The 15,212-nt window shown below is 23.2% G+C and overlaps 11 protein-coding genes across 11 annotated transcripts; 8 read left to right on the forward strand and 3 right to left on the reverse strand.

Moving 5' to 3' along the window:
- Positions 1-25: 25 nt before the first annotated feature.
- HAN_3g464 (rpl36) lies at positions 26-259 on the forward strand (the record flags this gene model as incomplete). The annotated part of the gene is made up of 1 exon (XM_001712539.1): positions 26-259. One exon carries the CDS (start codon positions 26-28, stop codon positions 257-259), a length of 234 nt encoding a protein of 77 aa, XP_001712591.1.
- A 254-nt stretch (positions 260-513) lies between these two features.
- On the forward strand, positions 514-978 carry HAN_3g465 (hypothetical protein; the record flags this gene model as incomplete). Its single annotated transcript, XM_001712540.1, has 1 exon — positions 514-978. One exon carries the CDS (start codon positions 514-516, stop codon positions 976-978), a length of 465 nt encoding a protein of 154 aa, XP_001712592.1.
- Positions 979-1,308: 330 nt separating this feature from the next.
- Positions 1,309-2,736, reverse strand: HAN_3g466 (kin(snf1); the record flags this gene model as incomplete). Its single annotated transcript, XM_001712541.1, has 1 exon — positions 1,309-2,736. The coding sequence occupies one exon, from the start codon at positions 2,734-2,736 to the stop codon at positions 1,309-1,311; it is 1,428 nt and encodes a 475-aa protein (XP_001712593.1).
- Positions 2,737-2,788: 52 nt separating this feature from the next.
- Positions 2,789-4,549, forward strand: HAN_3g467 (pi4K; the record flags this gene model as incomplete). The annotated part of the gene is made up of 1 exon (XM_001712542.1): positions 2,789-4,549. The coding sequence occupies one exon, from the start codon at positions 2,789-2,791 to the stop codon at positions 4,547-4,549; it is 1,761 nt and encodes a 586-aa protein (XP_001712594.1).
- Positions 4,550-4,659: 110 nt separating this feature from the next.
- On the reverse strand, positions 4,660-5,796 carry HAN_3g468 (hypothetical protein; the record flags this gene model as incomplete). Its single annotated transcript, XM_001712543.1, has 1 exon — positions 4,660-5,796. The coding sequence occupies one exon, from the start codon at positions 5,794-5,796 to the stop codon at positions 4,660-4,662; it is 1,137 nt and encodes a 378-aa protein (XP_001712595.1).
- Positions 5,797-5,974: 178 nt separating this feature from the next.
- On the forward strand, positions 5,975-6,364 carry HAN_3g469 (rps15; the record flags this gene model as incomplete). The annotated part of the gene is made up of 1 exon (XM_001712544.1): positions 5,975-6,364. The coding sequence occupies one exon, from the start codon at positions 5,975-5,977 to the stop codon at positions 6,362-6,364; it is 390 nt and encodes a 129-aa protein (XP_001712596.1).
- A 56-nt stretch (positions 6,365-6,420) lies between these two features.
- On the reverse strand, positions 6,421-9,801 carry HAN_3g470 (smc1; the record flags this gene model as incomplete). Its single annotated transcript, XM_001712545.1, has 1 exon — positions 6,421-9,801. One exon carries the CDS (start codon positions 9,799-9,801, stop codon positions 6,421-6,423), a length of 3,381 nt encoding a protein of 1,126 aa, XP_001712597.1.
- A 54-nt stretch (positions 9,802-9,855) lies between these two features.
- HAN_3g471 (hypothetical protein) lies at positions 9,856-11,088 on the forward strand (the record flags this gene model as incomplete). The annotated part of the gene is made up of 1 exon (XM_001712546.1): positions 9,856-11,088. The coding sequence occupies one exon, from the start codon at positions 9,856-9,858 to the stop codon at positions 11,086-11,088; it is 1,233 nt and encodes a 410-aa protein (XP_001712598.1).
- Positions 11,089-11,116: 28 nt separating this feature from the next.
- On the forward strand, positions 11,117-13,612 carry HAN_3g472 (hypothetical protein; the record flags this gene model as incomplete). Its single annotated transcript, XM_001712547.1, has 1 exon — positions 11,117-13,612. The coding sequence occupies one exon, from the start codon at positions 11,117-11,119 to the stop codon at positions 13,610-13,612; it is 2,496 nt and encodes an 831-aa protein (XP_001712599.1).
- A 118-nt stretch (positions 13,613-13,730) lies between these two features.
- Positions 13,731-14,147, forward strand: HAN_3g473 (hypothetical protein; the record flags this gene model as incomplete). The annotated part of the gene is made up of 1 exon (XM_001712548.1): positions 13,731-14,147. One exon carries the CDS (start codon positions 13,731-13,733, stop codon positions 14,145-14,147), a length of 417 nt encoding a protein of 138 aa, XP_001712600.1.
- Positions 14,148-14,440: 293 nt separating this feature from the next.
- On the forward strand, positions 14,441-15,196 carry HAN_3g474 (prsB6; the record flags this gene model as incomplete). The annotated part of the gene is made up of 1 exon (XM_001712549.1): positions 14,441-15,196. One exon carries the CDS (start codon positions 14,441-14,443, stop codon positions 15,194-15,196), a length of 756 nt encoding a protein of 251 aa, XP_001712601.1.
- Between the last annotated feature and the right edge of the window lie 16 nt (positions 15,197-15,212).

The following is a 15,212-nucleotide window of genomic DNA, read 5'->3' on the forward strand; positions in this document are numbered from 1 at the left end:
TTTTCTTATTTTCTTTAATTAAATTATGTGGAGAAAAAATTTAAAAAAAATAACAAAAAAAAACAAAAACCCAGTTTCTTTTGGACATGGAGTCGTAAAAAAATTTATAAAAAATATGGTTGGACTATCGCCTTTAGAGAAAAAAATATATGAAAACCTTAATTTAGGAAAAGATAAAAAAGCTTTAAAAACAGCCAAAAAAAAAATTGGGGATATCAAGAGGGCAAAAAAAAAAGAGATTCGGTTAATAATTTTTTAAGGGCAAAATCTAATTCTTAGAAAAAAAATTATTTTAAATAAATTAAAAAAAATTTATTTCATTTAATGATTTATCTGAAAAAAAAATTTTTATATAATTTTCTGTAAAAAAATATAACTAGTTAATTACTTCTAAATTTCCTTGGGCTGTCTAAATTTTTCCTTAATAAGCCTGGAAATTTTTAAGAACAATAAAACCATACCAAAATATTATAGTAAATAAAATTTTTTATAAAAAAAAATATTAAATTTAAAATGGCTGAAATCGCAAAATTCAAAGTTATTCGTTGGATTTTATATTTAGCAATGATGTTTAACTCTTATATGCTAAACCAAAATATCTCCAACAATTTGAAATTTATAATAGGAGAAAAAGTATGGTGTCCTGCTTTTGGGTCAAATGCTAGATGTGATGTAGCTTTGTTACACAGTATTATTGGAATTATTTCAGGAGCAAGCTTATTTTTGATGGGAATTTTGGATGATGATACAAAAAAATTGAAATTTTTTAATAAAAACGAATCAATCTTATGTCTAATTCAAGTGCCAATCTGGATAGGGTTTTTTATTAATATTTTTCAATGGACAAAAGAAATGGAAACTTCTGCTTTTGAAATAAACTGTATTTACATTAGTATTCTTGCCAATATATCTTTTTTGATATGTTCAGGGATTGTGTCCTACATTGAAAAAGGAGTTCGGATCTCTCGTGAAAATTAAATTTTTTAGGACTAAAATTTAAATTTTTCTTTTTGAAATTTTTTTCTATTTTCCTTTCTTTATTAAAATTTAGGTTTTATTTGACTTTTTTTTTATAGTAAAATTTAAATTTTTTAAAAATCTTTCTAAAAAACCTTTTTTAAAAACTAAAAAAAAAAAATTTTTATTAATTAGAAAAAAACTTTTGGTTGCAAAAAAGTTTTTAATTTTGTATTTTATAAAAAGAACCTGAAGAAAAAAAACTTTTTTTTTTTGTAATTTTTTTACAAAAATAATTTTCCTGAGAAATAGAAGATAAAAGGGTTTTTTAAAAAAAATAAATAAAAAAACTTAACTAAATCTTAACTCTTTAGTTAAAGCATCGCAAGCTATTAAAAACGAAAGCCCGTCTCCATCTATTTGATGAAAATCCAAAATAAAAGATTGATTATATTTATAAAGGTGAACTCCAATCTCGGTAGGCAGCAAAAAGCAAGTTTCACAATAAACGGCTTTTTTTTTTGACCAAGTACTTGATATATTAAAAAAAACCTGTAAATAAAATTCAGATAAAGGTTTCCATGACATCCCCAATGTTTTTACACTTCGACAAATTTCTGCCATGATCGCAAGGTCATTAAAAGAAAATGTTTTTATTCCTAAAGATAAATCCCAAAAATATCCCAAAGGCCAGTCAATTCGGTTATTTTGATAAATTCTATCTGCAAGTAATTTTCTTTCTGCTTCAGAATGTTTTGTTCCGATTGTAATTAAATCAAAAGGAGCTAAACTTTCCCTGATCAAATAGTAAATAACCGTAAAAGAAGTTTTTTCACCTCTTTGCAAAGATGAAGATATAAATTGTTTTCCAATTTTAGTTTTTTCAGAAACTATTTTTACAATATTATCATCGATATGGATAATTTGGTGGCCTAATTGGGCTCTTTTTACAGAAGGAAATGACAGATATCTAGGCATTCGAATTTGAAACCAAGGATGTTTTCTTATTTCGTCCATTGTTATCCTTTCAAGAGGATCTGTAGTTAAAATTTGGTTGATAAGATTTTTTCCAGAATCAGTTACATAATTTGGAAAAGAAAAAACACCTCCTTGGATTTTTTTATAAAGATTAGAAATTTTTTCGTCATCAAATGGCAATGAACCGCAAAGTAAGGCAAACATAATTATACCACAAGACCAAACATCGACTTCCGGGCCTATATAAGAATTCCCGCTAATAACTTCCGGAGCTGCGTAATTAGGACTTCCACAAGAAGTCATTAATAAAGCACCGTCATGCATAATATTAGAAAGACCGAAATCAGCAATTTTTATGTTATAATGAGTATCAAGAAGCAAATTTTCTGGCTTCAAATCACGATGAACAACTAAATGTTTATGGCAATAATCGACTCCCGCAATCATTTGTTGAAAAAATCGACGAGATTCATCCTCAGATAATCTACCCTTTCCTGCAATATAATCAAAAAGTTCCCCTCCAGGAATATATTCTGTAATTACATAAATATCAGTTAATGTATCAATTACTTCAAATAATCTTATGATATGGGGATGATTGGCAATATTCAAAACATTGATTTCTCTTTTTACTTTTTCATCCATGTTTAGTAATTGAATTTTTTTTCGATTTAAAATTTTAACAGCTACTTTTTGGTCACATAATTCATGTTCTCCTAATTTTACTTTTCCAAAAGAACCGACGCCAAGGGTTTTTCCAAGAAAATATGGACCGACTTTAGCTGAATTTTTTTTATACATTCAAAACTAACAAAAAAGACAGCTGCCTTAAAAGAAAAATAAGACCAAAAAAATGAAATTATGTAATTATTTTTTGGAAAATTTCAAAAATTTGAAATCTTATACGGAAAAAAATCCAAAGAAATTTCTTGATAAAGAAATCAAATTCAGGTTCGATTTTTTTTGGATTCAAAAAAATCACAAAAAAAATTTAAATTTTTTTTCTCGAACTATTTGTTATTTGAATTCCCTTATCAGAACTTATCTTGATAACAAAAATCTGATATCTCAAATTTTTTTAATGAAGTTTAGAAAAGAAAGTCTTCTTTGCATTTTAATTTCCAAAAAAAAACATAGTTTTAGAAATTTTTTTTTTGATGGAAATTTGATTAATTTCAATAAATTAAACTTAGTTCCAATTAAAAAGTTTTGCTTTTTCAAAAAATTTGGTTTTCAATCATCTTTTTCTAAAAAACGTTTTAAAAGCATCAACAAAATAAAAAAATTTTGTTTTTGTTCATTCCCAACAAAATTTGGGTATACATGTTTAAAATTTTCAAATTTTTCTTTTTTTAAAGTGGGCAAAATTAAGTTTGATTTAATCAGAAAAATTAATTTATTATGTAATGAATTTTGGTTATTATCAGGGTTTTCAAATTTAATTTCAATTCATAGAAAATGGTACAGAAAACCCATTTTAATTCTTTATTTAAAATTAGGCTTTTTGAAAATTTCCACAGTAATTTCCAAAAATTTTAATGGAGATTTTTTTAGACATTTAGAAAATAAAAAAAAAAGCGTGAAAAACTTAAAAAAATTCGAACCTTTTTTATTATCCATTTTTCGTTTGGATTTAGAAAAACCAGCATGTTTTTCCAAAATTATTCCTTGGAATTTTGAAATTTTACCTTCTAAATCGAAAATTCCTTTGAAAATTTGCCTTGAATTTTTTCATCACATCGCTTTTTATAAAAAAAAAATCATGATTAGGAATTCGGTTTTAACTTTGAAACCTAAAGAAAAAAACCTCCCCCATAAAAAAAAAAAAATTTTCAAAAAAAATTTTAACTTTGACCGAAAAAATTCGTTTAACTCCTGTTTCTTATTTAAAAGAGCAGAAGATTTTTCTAATGAAGAATTTGTTACTATCCATTTATCCCAATTTGATAAAATTTTTCGAGAAGAGCAATTAAACATTTGGATTAACCCGTTTTTGATCCAAAGCCTAAGTTTTAATTCTGGATTTATGGAATTAATTCCAAATTCTATTTCAATTCATGATTTAAGAAAAATTTTTGGAAATTCAAAAAAAATAAATAATAAAAAGAAAAATCCTAAAGATTTTGTTGAATCTCTGATTGGATATTCCTTGGTTTGTTTTTTTATTCAAATAAAAGACAGGCACAATGCAAATATTCTAATTAATCCTCAAAATCGCCATATACACATTGATTTTGGATTTATTTTGGGAAATTATCCAGGCAATCTTAAATTCGAAGCAAACACTTTTAAATTTTCTCCTGAATTTCTTTCTCAAATTGGAGGGAAAAAAACCGAAAGTTATGAAGAATTCAAAGAAATTTTTATAAGGGGTTTTTTTTGCGTTAGAAAAAATTTTAGTAAAATTTTTAGGATTTCTCGGAAATTTTTAATTCACAAAGTTGGATACTATTCAAAAAAAAATAAATTAGTTCAATTTCAAAAAAGAATTAATATTGCAATAAAAGATAATGTTTTGATAAAATATATTTTATTTTTAATAGAAGAAAGTGTGGGAAATTGGAAAACTATTCAATATGACCGTTATCAATTGTATGCTAGTGGAATAAAATAGAAACCAAATAAAGAAAAACTTTTTATAATTAAGTTAAAATTTTTTTTTTTAAAATCAAGAAAAAAAAGAAAAATCTTTTAATTCAACTACATTAAGCTCAGGATATTATTTTAAATATTTAAATTTAATGATAGTCCCAGGTTACCTGGACCTACACCAGCCGTAAAACCTGTGGCCCCAAGTAAGCTAGCTTGTTCATCAGGAACCATTGAAATTTGAATATTTGCTTTACCTTGTTGATAACCTGCAGAAATATTAAAAATAGAATCAGGAGGTCGGTAAGCAATTCCAATATTCCAATTTGTTGAAACTCCTCCGTACTGCTGTTGCTGAATCGCATGGAGCTGTGCTTGCTGCTGCTGCAAAAGTTGGAAGGAATATGATTGGCTTTCGGCTGCTCTTAATTTTACTGTTTGAACTTGTTTCAACATAATTATTTTTTTTACCATCAAATCTCTCAGTTCTGCTCTTTCTTCTTTGTATGACCAATTCGAAGGATAAGCTGGTAAAGATTTTTCAGCTTCGTGTACAAAAAGAGAATCACATTGGAAACTAAAAAACTCTGCTTGTATTTCTTCTTCTTCAATGTCTTTTTGAAATTTTTTAACACAAGCCATAGAAATTCTTTTTAAATTTTTATTAAAAATTTGCCAAAAACCAAATTTTGCAAATTCTATGATAAGAGGTGTTTCAACGTTGTAATTTCCTTCGTCTTTTTCGTCTGTTGAGAGTTCATCAAAAGTTGACGAATCTGAATCTTCAGGAAGTTGTTTGTTAATCACATCTATTATTTGGGTTAAAATTTCAAATTCATTGTCAATCTTTTTTCCTAAATCAATTATCACATTTCCTTCTTCTTGTTCTTCGTGCATAGCTTTTATTATCATATTGATACGACTAATAAGTAAAATGATATAGCTTTTGTGAGAAAAATTGAAATGTTTTAAAAATTTATCATAATCTACTGAACTATTTTTATTTTCTTTTTCTTCAGGCTTTTCAGATCTTATAATTTCCCATAATTCTTCAACCGGATTTCTGCTTTGTTGGTAACTAAAATATTCAGATCCATCTTTAGTCTTTTCACAAACACGAAAATAAAACTCTCCATTTAATAATTTAAAATGAGGATAATGCTTTTTTTTTTCGTTCATTTTTGGCGTTTTATAGTCAAAAGGCTGAAAAGTTTTCCAAACATTTTCCATAGCGCTAAAGCTTTCGGTATTATTTTGAATACTGCTGTCCATTTTTATTTAATTATTTTAAAAAAGAGCAATGGGTGTATTTTTTTGCGCAAAAAAAATGCGGCCCCTACACAAACTAAAATTTTTTTTAAAAAAAAAATTTTTTAATATAAAATAATAGCTTTTTAATATTAGTACTATTTTAATACTAAGAATTATTGATTTTTTTTTAATATATAAAATGAACGCTTTTATTCAAACACCCATTACCCTTAAAAACGTTATTATCAAAAAAACAAGAAACAATCAATTCACAAATGTATGTGCCCAAATTTCTTCTCCTCAACCTTATATAAATAGCAAACAAATTAAAGAAGTAAGAGAAAAATACAGAATTCATGAAAAAGACACAGGATCTTCCGAATACCAAATCGCAGCTTTATCTGTTAGAATTGCTTACATGACTGCTCATATTAAAAAAAATCCTAAAGACTTTTCTTCCACCCGAGGTTTAATAGCAATGGTTAGTGCAAGAAAAAAACTATTGAAATACCTAAGATCTCAAAGCAAGGAAAGATTTTTAAATATCTGTGTAAACTTAAAGATTCGAATTCAAAAAGATCTGCAATAATTTAAAAATTAAAATTTTTAATTAATAATAAACCGAATTAAAAAAAAATAATTTTTTTATTTAATAACTACTTTTTGGGCAATTGTAATTAGGTTGGTGCCTGATTTTGTTTTAACTAAAAAAATTATCATTTCAAAAAAAAGAAAAAACCTGATTTTTAAAGTAATAATACAGGTTTGAATCTTGATTGTCTTAGATAACCTTTTTAACAAAAGAAAAAATCTTTCAGTAAACCAAGCATCAAGAAAAGAATCAATTTCGTCAAATAAAATAAAAGGCTGTTGTAAAATTTCAACAAAACTCAAAACTAAGGATAATAAAGCTATAGTTTTCTCCCCTCCACTTAAATTTTGGGTAGTTTGAAAACTTTTCGATGGAGGAATGGCTGTAAAAAAAATTTTTCCTAAAAAAGGTTGTTCTCGATTTTCGATAGTCAAAAAAGCTGTTCCTCCATAGGGACTAGAAATGGTTTTTGTTAATTCTTTGTAAATTTTATTTATTTGTTCTGATAAATTATTAAAAAACTTTTTAAATCTTTTTGCTCTTTCGTTAGCTATCCGAAAAAATTTGGAATTTGTAACCAAATAACGAAACCGGGAATCTATTAATTTTTTTTTGAAAAATTCGTATCTTTTATTAATTAGGAGTGATTTTTTTCGTCTCTGTATTTTCAATGAAAAATATAGCATTAGGTTTTTTAAGCTGTCTTTATTTTTCTTGATAAATTTTTGGAAATTTTTTTTCCTTTTCTTTTTTTCTTTTTGCATTTTACAAAAGAAAAAATAATTAAAAAGTCTATTTTTTTTTTTTGATGAAAAGTTAGTCCAAAATATTTCAAAAAAACCAAAAAATTTTTTTATTAAAAAAGAAAACGTAAATTGCTCTAAAATTATTTCGAGAAATTTTTCATATTGAAATTTTTTTTCTGTAATAGTTCTGTAATTTTTTTTTTGAACCATATTTAAGAAAGTAGAAGAAGAAGAAAATCTCACCAAAAGAATTTTGATTTGGTTTGTATTGAAACAGAAGCTTTGTTTTTTTCCTTTTTCTAATTTCCATTTGGAAAAAAAAATTTTTAAATAAAAAAATTCTTTATTCAGAAAAAAACGAAAACAGAAAAAAAATTTTATCCAGGTTTTTGAAAAAAAATTTTTTTTTATCAGTATTTTTTTTTTTTCATTTGAAAAAATTTTAAACTCGGTTTTTTTCGAATCTAGAAATAAAATTAAAATTAAAGATGTCAAATTAGAAAATTGTTTTTTTTTTGAAGAAGAAGACATTCGACGAATTTTTTTAATATTTTTAAAATTAAAAAAATTTACAATTAAAGAAAGTTTGTTTGAATATTTGGAATTTTTCATAATGAAATTTTTTTTCAAGCAAAAAATCGAGAAAAACAATTGTTCCGAGAAAAATTTAGTAATTTTAAAAAGTTTTTTTTGTTCAAAAAATAAAAAAAATCTTTTCTCTTTATTATTTAACAATGTTGTTTCTTTAAAAAGTGAAATATTCTGTTTTTTTTTATTTGTCAATTTATTGAGTAATTCAATCATTAAGTTTTTTTTATGATTAAAATCTTGACCCATTACCGTTTTATTGTTTCTTTCACTAATTTCTTGACTTTCGAATGATATGCAATAAAAAGAATTTTTCGAAAGTGAAATCTCTTCAATATCAAAAGCACGAGTTTTTTTTTTATCGAAAGTTCCTTCTAAAATATTTTTTTTTTTTGAGATAAAAATTAAGTGTGAATCATATTTGTCAAAATCTAGAAAAAAACTAGATTTATTCATATCTTCTTTTTTTTTTTCAGATATTTCAATCGGATAGGAATTTTTTAAAGGGAAAAACTCCAAATTTGTTTGTTTAAAGGGCCGAAGAAACAATAAACTTTTAAAGGCTGTTTTGTATGTATTGACAATTATGGTTTTTTTCTGTACTCCAAAAAGAGAAATTAAATCTTTCTTATACATAGAATCGATAGGTTTTATTAATTCTTCTAATTTTCCTCTGATTCCATTTAAGGAATTTTTGAGATAAAAGTATAAATTTTGGTCAGATTCTTGAAAAGTTTTTTTTTTTTTTGAGGTTTTTTTTTTGGCTTCGATTAAAATAAAAAGAAGCAAAATAGTTGAATAATGAATAAAACATTGGATTTTTTCTTTTAAAGAAAAAATTTTTTTTTTTTTAATCTGAAGAATTTTTTTTTTTTTAAAAAAATTAACAAGAACCAAAAAACCAAAATAAATTTTAAATTTGGAGTATTTTTTTTCTTTTTTAGTGTTGAAAACTTTTTTTTTAAAAATTGAATAGTTTTTTAACTTTTTTTCAACAAACTCGCTTTTTTTAGAAATTTTTTTAAAAAAAGGCACTACTTTGTCCAAAAAAAAAAAGGAAGTTTCATTTTGACAAAAAATAAATGAATTAAGTTTTTTTTTTTTTGTTTTTTTTTTTTTTTTTAATAAAACAATCAATTCTTTATCAAAAATATTTAAAAATTGGTCAATAAAAATTTTTTTTTCCAAAAAACTAACGTTTAAAATTACCTTTTTAAGATTTTTAAAAAAAGTTAGGAAAATATCTTCGAACTGACTTAGCAAAGATTTTTTTTTCTGTTTTCTTTTTATTATTTCTCGGGAATAAAATAAACTACATGTAGAGGTTAATTCTTGATAAATTATTTCTTTTTTTGGAAAAAAAATTTGCTCCCTACCAATAAATCCTATTTTATTCAAACTTTTAAAAATTTTTTTTAGTAAAAAACAATTTTTAATTTTCAAATAAGGTTTAATGAACTTAATAGAATTTTTTTTTCTTCTTATTGTCTGTATTCGAGAATTTTTTTCTTTTATTATTAACTTAAGCTTTTTATAAAAAAAAAGTGAAGTTTTTTGGAGTTTCTTTCTTAGTAATCCAATTTTTAAATGGGAATTTGAGAGTTTTTTCGAACCAGAAATTTCATCAATTATTTTGGGTAATTGATAATTGGGAATAAGAAAAATATTATCAATAGAATTTTTAATCAAAATTAATTCTTTAACAAAATTTATTTGATATTTTTTTAAGTAAGTTTTGTAAAAACCAAGGCTTACTTTTATTCCATTTATAAAAAATTCTGAAATATTTTGAATATTTGTAATTCGAATGAATTCTTTTATTTTTTTTTTATTTTTTATTTTTAAAATAATTTTGGTTTCATATTTTGAATTATTATAAAAATTGGACTCAAAAAATAGATTTTGAACCGAAAAGCAATTAATTTCTTCTAAATTTCCTCCCAAGCAAAAGCTAATAGCGTCAGAAAAGTTGGTTTTTCCTGAGCCATTTTTACCTATAAATGATGAAAAAAAGCTAAAAGGACCAAAAGAAACTATATTTTTAAATGATTTAAAATTTTCAATTTCTACTAATTTTAGTTCTGTTCTTTTTTTATCCATTTAAACTTTTTGGATTGAATCTTTAAAAAAGACAACGTGTCCTTTAAATTTTTAATGAATATGAAAAAAATAACAACTTTTTCTTTTCTTTTCTTTTTGGAAAAATATAAAAAAAACTTTTTTATTTTTGTTGAAATTAATTATAAAAAAATTTCTAAGAAGAAAAAATTTGTAAAAAATTTATTAAATTGGATTCAAAAAAAAGTTTTGCATAATTTTTCATTAAATTCTATACTTTCTATAACTGACTACTTTTTTAATTCAGAAAAAACTGATTCTAAATTAAGAGAAAAAGAGGACTCATTTAAAAACATTTCAGAATTCAAAAAAATTATTTCTTATTTTTTTATAAAAACTCTTTTATCTCAAAAAAAAAGAATTTCCAATTTTAAACTAAAAAGGCTTAGGTTTTGCAAAAAAAAATTACTTTTTTGGGAAATTTTTTCAAAAATAAAAAATCTATATCTAGAAAAAAGTTGGTCACTCAATGTTTATGGTGAAAAGGTTGTCGAAAATTTTCAATCCATGGAATGCGATGAACTCAGATCCCTTCAAAATAGTTTTTTTTTAAAAAAACCAAATTTTAGAAAAATTTTTTCATTTTTTTTAAAATACACAAATCACCAATCGACGAGTATTCCTCTAGAACATTATTCCTATTATATTTTTTTCAATTTATTTCAATCTTTTCTTGTTTTTTTCCCCAAAATTTTTCGCAAGCCTAGGAAATTAAAGAAAGAAACCCAGTTTAAATTGAAAATTTTCCTGGAAAATTTTCAATTTAAAAATTCAAAATTTATTAAAAATAAAAATTTTTGGGTTGAATCTTTTAAAAAAAAAAGTTTAAAAATAAATCAAAAAATAAAAATTCTTCCTTCCTACAAACATGGATGGGGTATTTTTTCTCCTTCAGGAGTTTCTAACATGACCATTTTTTCAGAATATCGAGGAAAATATATAAAGCCTTCGAATTTAAATAAAATTGAAATCTTTTATCGCTTTTCGAATCAAGATCTTTTTTTTTTCAAACTGAATCAAGCCATTACGGTCGATGCAACTTTTTCAGGAAATTTGGGAAGATTAATCAATCACTCTTGTAAGCCAAATTGTTTTTCTAAAATTATTTTCCATTCTTTAAAAAGTCATATCATGATTATTTCTCTAAAAAATTTAAAAAAGTTTGAAGAGCTTGTTTATGATTACAGAATTAATTCTGATGAATTTGATTATGAACAAATAATTTGTTGTTGCCAAAATCTGGTCTGTAGAAAAAATTTAAGTTTATAAAAAGCATCTTCAATAAAAAATTAAAACAATGAAGAAAAAACTAACATTTGATTCTTTTTTCAGCCAACTTTCCTCCAAAAAAACTGACACCGAGACTCTTTTAAAAAATCAAATTAAATTTATAAACAAAGATAAAATAGAAACTACAAAAAACAAAGGTTTTTTTATTTTTTTATCTCCCAAATTTTCTAGTTTTATTCGTTTGCTATCTGAAAACAGTTTCGATATTATTTGTTTTTTAAAAAAACTCCAATTTCCTACAAAAATGGTCAAAAAGAAATTCATAGAAAATTTTTTTTTATTAGGTTATAGTTTGGTGAATATCATTTTTCAATGCTGTTTTTTTGGTCCGGATTTAAAAGATAAATATAAAATTAATTTTTCAAAAGTTTTTTCTTTTCCAAAAACTCGAGGTCAAATTTTAAAAGGGATTTGGAAAGTTAAGCCATTAAAATCCTTTAATTTTGAATTTTTTTCACTTAGCAAAGGAATTTTGATAGAAACCATAGGGATTTTTTTTAAAACTAATCCTTCAACAATTTGCTGGTCATTTCAGCTTTTGATCCTTAGTAAAAAAATATTTCTTGATTCAGAAAATAACTACAATTTTGGATTTGGCCATTTACTTACAATCGAGCATTTCGAAAATATAAATGATCACTTATTTTTATTTGGATCCAAATTTTTCGAAAAGACCTATCTTAAATCAAAAAAAAAAAAAATCGGGCTATATCAAGAAAGTCTTAATTGGAAATCTTTGAATTATTCTAATTTTGCAACTAATTGTAAAATTTATTCTACCACTTATAGATTAAATTTTTTATTAAAAGCAAAATTTTTGCTAAATTACGATTCTTTTTTTACAGGAATTTTTGGATCATGCAAACCTTATCAACTTCATTTTACTCCTCAATTTTCTTTTTTGATCAGAACAAAAAATTTAAAAGAATGCCTAGGCAACCAAACCAAAACTATTTCGGAAGTAAATTTAATAAAAGGAAAATTTTTTTTAAATTTTTTTAAAATCCGAAAAATAAAAGAAGTAGATTTTTTTTTTCCGGAGGAAAATTTTAATTTCCATAGACCTTTAAATTTTTATAATATTAATCTTAGTAGGAATATCAAGAAAACAGGGGATTACCCAACAAAAGAAAAACTAAAAAATTTTTCATTTTTAAAATTGAATTTTCTTTCTATTTTTGGTCTAAATTTGGGTATATTGCAATTTTATAGTAAATTTAATTCTTCTGATGTTTTCGGAGATTTTTTAAAAAAAATTATTCATAGTAGCTTTTTTATACCACTAAATTTAAAAATCGGATTAATGCTTAGCTTTTTACTAAAAAAAAAAAAAATTTTATTTACTGAATTTCTTGGTTTCCAGTTAGAAAATATACTTGATTATTTTTTTTGTAAAAAAAAGAATAATCTTTTTTTTGGTCATTTTTGGAATTTAATTTATTCTTTTTTGAGTTTTGATTACGTTTCTATTCAAAAAAGTCTTTATTCAGAATATATAAAATATTTTAGTTTTGACTATACTAAAGAAAACCCATTTAATTTCGCAAATTTTTTTTTAAAATTTGATTTTATTTTAGGAAATCCTAAAATATTAGAAGCAAAAATGCGAAAAAAAATGGATTCTATTGATTTGAAAAAAAAAAGAAAATATTTTTTTACCATTGGAAAAACAACCGAAAATGAAAAATATTTCGAAATAATTTTTCAAAAAACCAAAAAAAAATGTTGGCTAGCAAAAAAATTTATAGGACAAATTTTTTTTAGAAAGAAAAAATGGAATTTTTCAAAAAAACAATATACTAAATCTTTGACCATAAATTCAAAAAATAAGAATATTTGGTTTCGATTAGGCTTTGTTTCTTTGAAATTAAAAGATTTCTCAACCAGCGCAAAGTCTTTTTTAAAAGTTATTGATATTGAACCTGACAATTGTCACGCTTGGAATAATCTAGCCTCAGTTTTGGGAGCTGCTTTAAGAAAAAAAAAAGAAGCTAGTTTTATTTTAAAAATAGCTTTGAAAAATGAATCAATACCTTTTTTTATTTTTCGAAAATTTTTTGTTATATCCATGGATCCAAACGAAATAGATTTTAAAGAAATTTTAGATAAGTTACATTTGATAGTTTTTAAAAAATTAAAAAAAGATTCTAATCTATTAGAATTAGTTTTGAAAATTATTTTGGTTTTATTAGAATTTTTGGATAAAAAAATTTTGAAGCAAAAGAAAAAAAAATTTCAAAAAAAAAAAATTTTAAATTTATTATTAGATAGAAATTTTGCAAAAATTTATAACTTTGTCTTTTTTTCAAAAATTTTTAAAAATCTTGGAGGTAATATATTAAAATTTCTTTTTTTTACAATCAATAAAAAAACTTTTATCTCCAAAACAAAAAAATTTTCTTTCATAGAATTTCCAGAAGAAAATGCTCGTTTTTTTTTATTTTCAAATTTGAAAAATTTTAAAAGCGGCCATTTTTTAAACAAATGCATGAAAAACCTTTGAAATATTAAAAAAATTTTTTTATTAAATTATTTATTCTTTATAAAAATTTTTTTATTTCTATTTCCGATTTTTTATAAAAATAAAAAAAATTTTTTTCTGCTTTAGTCTTTAGGTGAGAATGAAAGGTTTTTTAATTAAAAAAAAAACAATTTCGAATCCATATGATTTTTTTTTGCTGATAAAACTTAATAAAAAAAAAATATTTTCCAGCTTTTTTTTTTTTGTTTTTAAAAAATTTTTTCAAAAGAACCAAATTAACAAAATTAGATTTTTTAACAATAAAAGAGTACTAATTATAACAAAAAAAATTTTTCTTAAAGAAACAAAGGAAAAAAATAAAAATTTAATTAAAATTGATCAATTTTTTTCTCAACCTATTGAATTCTGGGAAAAATTTGCTTTAGAAAAATTAAACAAAAAATTAAAAATAAAAGCTGGAGAAAAAAATTTTTTACCCTTTAAATCCATTCGAAATTTTTCTTTTAGAAATAATTTTATATTTTTTTTTAAAAGTTTTAAAAAAAAAAAAAAATAAATAAATGAAAAAAATAAAGGCGCGAGGAGAATTTTTTTAAATATTCTTTGTTTGAACTCGAATTTATAAAACTAATGTTTAACTAAAAATATTTTTAAAATCTAAACTTAATAAATAAAAAGAAAGAAAAATAAAAATGGTTGCTTTTTATTATTATTATTTTATGTCAATAAAAAAAATTTTTTTTCGAAACTAAAAAATTTAAAAATTTTATAATTCGTTTTTTTTTTTTTATCAAATTAATCCTTGTAAAACTACTCCCGTGTCGAATATAACAAGGCCAAAAAAAATTTATGGAAATTCATTACAAAAACAAAATTAAACTACAGTCGTATTGGAAAAATTTTTTTTGGAAAGAAATTTCAAGTTCCAATTTTATAAAAGAAGAAAAAATTTTAAAAAAAAATTCTGATTTCAATTTTTATCAAAATAATGGTGGTACTGTTTTGGGAATTAGTACAAAAAATTTTTCTTTAATTGCTTCTGATACTCGTTTTTCTTTTGGAATGGCTCTCCCAACCCGTACAACTACAAGAATAATAAAGATTTCTTCAAATATAATTCTTGCTTCTGCTGGTATGTATTCTGATATATTTTTTCTTCAAAATTTGATTCAAATCGGAATAAAAAAATTTAAAACCGAAAATTTAGAAAAATGTTTGATTTCTAGTTGTGCCTTTTATTTATCATATATACTATATTCAAAAAGGTTTTTTCCGTATTATTCTTTTAATCTATTAGCTGGATTAGAAAAAAATAGAGAAGGAAGCATTTTTTGCTTCGATGCCATTGGGAGTTTTGAAAAAACCTCCATTAGTTGTGTTGGAAACGGGCAATCTCAAATTCAACCAATTCTAGATGGAATATTTCAAAAAAAAAGTCTATTAGTTAAAAAAGATTTTCAAACATTGTTAAGTGTAAAAAATTGTATCAAAGGGATATTTTTAAAAGTCGCCCAAAGGAATATAAGCATAGGTGATGGTTTACAAATGTTTATTGTAACTAAAAAAGGAATATTTATCGAAAATCATTTCTTGAAATTAGATTAAATGTTTTTTTTTGTAA

This window comes from Hemiselmis andersenii, chromosome 3, assembly GCF_000018645.1.
Source record: "Hemiselmis andersenii chromosome 3, complete sequence; nucleomorph".
Lineage (NCBI taxonomy): Eukaryota > Cryptophyceae > Cryptomonadales > Hemiselmidaceae > Hemiselmis > Hemiselmis andersenii.